The 7,600-nt window shown below is 40.5% G+C and overlaps 1 protein-coding gene across 1 annotated transcript; it reads right to left on the bottom strand.

Moving 5' to 3' along the window:
- Window positions 1–6,123: 6,123 nt before the first annotated feature.
- Window positions 6,124–7,304, bottom strand: LOC126672601 (uncharacterized). The gene is made up of 3 exons (XM_050366554.1): window positions 6,669–7,304; window positions 6,342–6,431; window positions 6,124–6,258 (listed from the first exon to the last, which is right to left on the bottom strand). Exons 1-3 carry the CDS (start codon window positions 7,302–7,304, stop codon window positions 6,124–6,126), a joined length of 861 nt encoding a protein of 286 aa, XP_050222511.1.
- Between the last annotated feature and the right edge of the window lie 296 nt (window positions 7,305–7,600).

The following is a 7,600-nucleotide window of genomic DNA, read 5'->3' as shown; positions in this document are numbered from 1 at the left end:
GATTGATAAGGCGCAAGCCGTGCGGCTTAGGTCCATGGAAACCGTTTTTTAAAACGATTATGAAAACGTTTTTATATTTAAAAACAGTTGATTTTAGTCCCTAGTGGAGTCGCCACTATGAGCGGAGCGAGATTCGGGGGCCGCTCGCCCAAGCCTTATGGCTGACTTCTTGATCTGGAAATGGTTTGAAAAATGGAGTCCCCACCTAGTTCAACTAGGAAATGCCTTTTAACCGACTAGGTGACCTTACTCGCTTATGTGCAAGATTACCGTACATCAGACCAAAAGACCAGGTTCGTTGACCTCCCTGAGACTCGTGTGCTTGGCTTATCGGTTACCGGGTTTATTTATTGGATATATTTGTTTTAATCTCATCTCAACAGTATATGCAGTTCATAGGATATGGTGCTGGAAGTAAACAAGTCTGAAAAGTGATAAACACGCTTGATGTGCATATGACTCGATCTAGACTGGACATGCAAAGCAAGTAGCAAGTACTCCTAAGAATACATCTAAACCTGGCGGTTTCTAGCAAATAGCATAAGTCTGGATGGTGTGGATTGAATACATGCACAAAGCCTAAAACCGGATGTCTAAGTGAGATTGATGTTATTAGGTGATCTTGAAAAACCTATATAACCGTTACTACTTTTTTGTATTAATCTTACGATGTCTAAGTGACTGGATGGAGTTGCATTATTTAGCTAATTTATGTGATTAGTCCTTTAACCGGTTAATATTTGATTTGGTATGCTTTTGGAAAGCGGTAAACAATATCGACTGGCCCATGTACTGTTAGTATACATACAAGGTTAGAGATTTTTTTAAACCTCGTTGACTTTTTGAGTGTCTGGCATCCACATAAGTTTGACCGTCGGTGTGGTCAGAATTGGCTCCTGGTTAGAACACGAAAGTTGTCCGTCGATACGGTTTAGTCGGTTTGAACCATGGTTGATTCCAAGTTCTAGTGAACCTGAAATCTGCTCTGGAAGTTGCTGGGTTTGTGGGCCTCGGGCTCGTGGGCCCAGTTTATAATTTATGTTACATCAATGGGCTTAGAGGTTCATTTTACATCGGGTCTGGCATGTTACAATACAAAAAATTAAACTATTTATATTCCCTTCGTCTGGAATCAAACTGGGCTTAATTCGGAGCCCGAATGAGTCCGAAAACACGTTTGGAAGTTTGGATCGAAGTCTCAAAGATCTGGGAAGCAGGTTCTGGGGATCTAGGTGCGAGGAACACGGCGCCGGTGTGACTGCCGGTGCCGGCAGGTTGTAGTGGCGGTGCCACCACCTTGTTTTGGCGGCGGCGGTGCGGGCAGCAGGTTCGGGGTTTTGTTTTTTTGTCCATTCTCACTCGTTTCAGCTCTGTTTTTCGTTCAAAAGTAGTAAAAAACGCATAAAATCGAGCAAGGAATCCAAATATAATATTTATAGAGTGTTTAAACGTGATTTTAGTATCGAAATATAGATTTACAACAACTCAAAAATAGCCTTTTTCAAGGAAAATGAGCTTAAAAACACACTAAACATGCATCCTAGGAGCTCTAATTATTTGGGTTTCTGGTGTTGAGTATATAAAACATATTAAATCAATCACTAACATGCTTAATTGTTGGAAAAAAAGCCAATTCAGAGTATTCAACAAGTCGAGGTCGAACGCACAAGGACTAGAGGTTTAAAGTGAATAAAATTGATTGCGAAATTCAATTCAGAAAGCAATGAATAAATTGATTTTTAGAGTAACAATTAAACAACTAACCGCAACTAACACTAATCTAGCAATTAACAACTATATTAACAACTAATAAAAACTAGAGCGATTAACAATTACGAGAATTCGAATGATAAACGAGAGGTTTGGAAGTCGACAATCCACCTAGGTCTTGCATTTTTGGAAATTGTGTCTAGAGTCGCAAAACGAGGGCCGAGCGTTTCTAAATAACAACTCCCGCTCTCTCAAGCCTCAGAGAGCTACAAATCAAAAGTAATCAAGCTAAACCTACTCTCGTAGCACTAAACACAATTAGAGAAATTGATATTAATCACAACTCATTAGCCACCTAATTACTAACCCACTCTCATGGTGTTACTAATTAAGCATCTAATTAACTAATTCCAATTAATAAATCCTCTCTCAAGGTGAAAATTAATCTAATAACAATACTTAGGTAGCTAAACTAAGCAAGCCTTAAGAGCATTAATTAGAACATCAAAGCAAACCCAAACCCTAACCCAATCATGCATTAACTAGGATTCATATCAACCCCCAAACATGGGGTTTAGCCAACCATGGTTAAGATAACAACAATTAATTAACTAATAGCAAACATTAAACACCAAATACTAACAATAAAGAGTTTAGAATCTAAATACCTTAAGAAGAACTTGATTGAAGATACAAACATTCAATAAATAATGAAGCTTGAAGATAATAAATAGACTTGTAATAAATGAGAAACATAAACCAAATTCTAGAAATTAATCTCAAGAACACTAAGAACAATGTTGATTCTCTACTCAAAACTAGAGCAAAAGGAAAAAAAAGCTATACTAAAAATTGATTGATTCTCTAAAAGTGTTCTATGTCCAAACCTAAAAATATAAAGGGCCTTATATACCCCAACCAAAAAAGTAAAAATAAAACATCCACAAACACAAGTGTTTGGCCAAAAGAGGAAGTGGGCCTAGCTAGCACAAGGATCCAAAAACATTTGAATTCAGCTCGTTTGCACTGGTCTCAATCGAGAAGCTCTTTTGAATATGCTTCTCGATCAAGACCCAAAAAAGGCTTGCTCTCGGTACTTTTTGGAGGCCTTGGTCTCGATGGAGAAGCATATGAAACGAGGCTTCTCGATCGAGACCCGCCTTAACACAGGCTTCTCGATTAGCTCTTGCTACTTCTCGATGGAGACCCAGAAATGGTCTTGGACTTCTTCAATTCTTCGCTCTTGCTTCCATCTTTCAGATTTCTTCGACACTTCACCCTTTTATGCCAAAAAACCTTCATATTCGCTCCGATTCCCTGAAATTGCACGTACACGTAATAAGGCATACAATCGCATTTAAAAACGCATACAAAACATATGAAGCGATGTCAAAATGACTCGTAATAATAGGAGTATTTTACTCCTATCAAACCCCCTCACACTAAGCTCTTGCTTGTCCTCAAGTAAGAACAACACTCACTTAACAACTAGGAATCAAGAACTTAGCAAAATCCGACTACTTACCAACAATGTACTCCCAACCGATGAAGATGCAAATGCAATCGTCTAGCATCAACAACTCATGATTCATGCAAACAAATGAAGAATGCAATAGACAAGAAATATGAAGATGGCACTCTAGACAAGTCACAAGGTTAACAAAATTTTCAACCGGCAATCGCGAGAGTACTATCACTTAAGGGACATGCGATCATTTGGTCACACTTAGAACATGAACACAATGGAAATCATTCATAAGTATTAAACACGAGCAAAAATATCTCACAAGATTTTGCCATCGCACACAAGTGTTTAAGGTAAAGAAATGAAGCACACAAACACGAAATTCCCATAGGTTTGCTCATAGTCATAGACTCCACTACTTAGCTCGGTGATCGACGATTATCATATGGACTTTTACGGGTTGTAACGTGGCCAAGAGTCGGGGTGGGTTTAAGTTCTTTTCTTCCTTAGGCATAGAATTTGTCTTTTAAACTTAAGTTCAAACTCTTTAATTTTCATCAAGCTACTACCTCATCCTCCTCAGACTAGTTCTCAAGTCAAGTTTGGGTGTTTAAAGTGGAAATGGAAGACGGGATTAATGAGTGAATACGGTAATACCAACAAAGGTTTAGGCTCAAGCTTGTGTTTTCTAAAGGTAAAAGGGTAAGCTTTAAAGTGGTCTCTAGAAATGGTTACACCTAATACCATACTCATCTAATCATCAATCACTCAACAATGCAATCTTGAATGGACACCAAGCAAATTCTAGGTATTTCGGACAAAACGACACTCACAATAATCATTTAGGCTCAAAATGCGCACATAAATAGTGGTGTCATGCTCAATTGCTTAAGTCCTATGAATTCATGCCAACATATGCTCATATTCAAAGTGATATAAAAATTTCAATTACAATCACATATCATGAATCCGAATCAAGTACCTCGATCTAGCCCGAAAATCACACAATTATAAAACTCGCCCTAATGCCAACTAAACATGTCCAATTCCATTGCATTTCATTAAGCAAGCATCAACCGTAAATTGCTTAAACTAGACGAAAGAATTTGAACATTCATAACCTGGGAGATACTAATTATTGACAAATTTTCGAAGATTGCATGAATTCTCATTCCCATAAACATGATTTCAAAACAAGAGATTTGCGGAGGCGACTCGACAACCTAAACAAACTAGACTGACAAGAAGCAACATAAAGCGATAAAAGCAAAAAGCATAAAAGAAACACACTTAAACGAGATACAATTTTTGCCAATCCTCCTCACACTATTTCGAGCTTAGCCCCTCAGCAAGAAATATAACAAAAATAAGCAAAATTGTAAGAGTTGAGTTAGAAAATGCAAATCTCAGTTCAGTCAAACTTTAGAGGCTCGGGGGATGGAGAAGGAGTATCAATCCAAATGTCGCCCGTCCCGTTGACATAGTCACAAAAATCTCGCCCTTGGCGGTCCACTTTTGCTTTCAATCGCTCGTGGTAATAGTTCATCTTTCTCCACATTTTGGGTTGATCCACCATGAATTGGTTTTGATTCGCCATGGATTTGCGATGTTCCTCATAAAAGACCATTGGTGGACCATGACCCCATTGCGCACCCTCCGGAATCCCCTCGCCTTGTGCACTTGATTCTACCGGTTCCTTCCCTGCTCTTCTTGATCTTGTTGGTTGGCGTATTGGTTCCGGTGGTGCCTCTCCCAGATATTCCGCTTGCTCCCCAAATACCGCTTTGTAAGCCGCCACAACTCTGTGTTCCTTAACCCACTTCTTCATATGGTAATAAGGCAACATGTCATCATCCTTTGGATAACCAGCTTTCTCCAAGAGATCGGAATCAATCTTCCTATCTGGGATGGTAGTGAAGTTCACAAAAGCCTCTTCAGATACACCCAACATCGTATCAATCCGAGTCACTAACCAACCAAAACCAATCTTGGTGTCGTCATTGGGCACCTCTCTCAAATTTGTTATCAACCGACAAGCCATATTCAACTTGTACGCCTCCAATTCCGGGTGCATGATTGTATTCATCATTAGAATTTCGGTTTCACCGATCTCGTTGTATTTGTGCCTTCCCCCGAAAGTGTGCCCCAACCTTCAAAACAATCACAAGAATAGGATCCTTCACGTCAATCATTTTGACCGTTTTTGCCTTGTACCCTTCCAACCCCGAAGCTTCCAACCAAACCGCTTCATACTCGAATCACTTGGGATTATCCTTGAGTCCCGCAATTGGCAATCCAAATTCCGGTTGCAACATTTCCATGGTCAATACATGCTCCACACCTAGAAGTGGAAACTTGAGCACCAAATTATCATCATCTTGAGGTTTGAGTGTGGTGAAAAATTCCTACGTCAATTGCTCATAACCGATGCTTGACCACTCCGCCAATCGATTCACACCAAGAATCTCCAAATAACGCTTCACTTGGCTTCGCACTTCCTATATAACCATGGCCGTCCAATCGATGATGAACGGAATAGTATAAACCTGTTCTTTGATTTTCTTGAAACGCTCTCCCTCCTCCACCGTTCTAATTGTGAATGGAGCGTCATATTGCCTTGTGAGAGCGGCCGGGGTGGTTGAACCAATGACTCTCGCCCCGGAGGCGGTTGTCTTCTTTCTTGACCGGATTGATTTTGGTGGTGGTGGTGGGTTTGATGGTTCAAGTTCTTTGGTGGGGAGGCTTGTGGTGATCTTCTTTGATGTAGCGGATTTGCCCATGATGTATAGAGGCAAAATAGTGTTTGAATATGTGTTTACCTTGAGTTTTAGTGGTGGTTTGAGTGGTGGTTTGTGGCGGCCGGATTTGCTTGAAAAGAAAGAGATGGGTGTTTGTGTTTTTGCCAAACATGGTAGTGTTCTTAAGGGAGAAGAAAGGTGGGTGTGCATTTATGGCAAAATTTGGTGGTTTTGAAATGGATGCATGAGATTGAGACAACTCATCAATCCATGTGAGTTGTGCTTCTCTTGAATGGTCGATGATCGTGCCACCTCAGCAATCCATGTGCCTCTCCATTTGTGTCTCTTAAGATTTAAAAAACTTTGGCATCGTGAAGAATGCTTCTCGATCGAGACGTACCTGGGAAAAAGAGTCTCGATCGAGAAACAAAATTTGCTGCTCTCGGTAACTTCTGGAGACCTTGGTCTCGATCGAGAAGCAAGTGACTGGGAGCTTCTCTATCGAGACATGCACAAACCTGACAAAAAAAAGTAATCTTACACAACCACAAAGAAAAAATATCTCGGCATTATCTTGAACAAAACACGATAAATAATAAAGAAAACACGAAATAAAAGCTAAAATTAAGATTAGACAAAGAAAATAAATAAAAACAAGAAAAACGAACCTCTCGGGAATGCCTCCCGAGTGCGCTTTTTAAGGTCGAAAGCTTGACCTTCACACGGTGGACTCAAGTGGGAGTAGTGAAAGAGACCTCATCTTCCACTCGGTTAGTTAAGGGCCCAAGATACGGCTTGCACCGATGCCCGTTAACTTTAATGGTCTCGCCCTTAGAATTCTCCAATTCCACCGCGCCATGACTTGCCACATTCTTAATTTTAAATGGCCCATTCCATCGTGACTTTAACTTGCCCGGGAAAACCTGCAACCGTGAGTTGTATAATAACACAAAGGACCCCGCTTCAAAAACCTTAGGGGCGATATGGGCATCATGCCACTTCTTCGTTCTTTCCTTGTATAGTTTAGTATTCTCGTAAGCCATGAACCGAATCTCATCCAATTCATTAAGTTGAAGAAGTCGCTTTTCACCCGCCACCTTAAAATCATAATTGAGCTTCTTGATTGCCCAATAAGCCTTGTGCTCCAATTCCAAAGGAATGTGACATGCCTTCCCATAAACAATTCGAAAGGGCGACATACCAAGTAGAGTCTTGTAGGCCGTTCTATATGCCCACAATGCATCATCAAACTTCAAAGACCAATCCTTCCTCAATCCATTCACTGTCTTTTCTAGGATCCGCTTCAATTCTCGGTTTGATACCTCCACTTGCCCACTTGTTTGAGGGTGATAGGGGGTTGCAACGCGGTGGTATACATTGTACTTCTTCATCAAGGCTTCGAATTGCCGGTTGCAAAAATGTCACCCTCCGTCACTTATGATGACTCTAGGCGTGCCAAACCGATTCACAAGATGCTTTAGAAAGTGTATGACTACCTTAGCATCATTTATAGGTAAAGCCTCCGCTTCCACCCATTTTGATACATCGTAAACGGCCTCCTGAAGTCTATCCCCTAAACATCAAATATTTCCACCTCTTGGATGGAGGTCAATGGAATCTTATCTCGCTTTGAGATATTCCCCACTCGTTGACATTGGTCACAATGCCCAACAAACTCCTTGGCATC

This window comes from Mercurialis annua, linkage group LG3 (assembly GCF_937616625.2).
Source record: "Mercurialis annua linkage group LG3, ddMerAnnu1.2, whole genome shotgun sequence".
In the NCBI taxonomy this organism is placed as follows: domain Eukaryota; kingdom Viridiplantae; phylum Streptophyta; class Magnoliopsida; order Malpighiales; family Euphorbiaceae; genus Mercurialis; species Mercurialis annua.
Note: the sequence above shows the minus strand (reverse complement) of the source record. Positions and strands in the feature narration are given on the sequence as shown.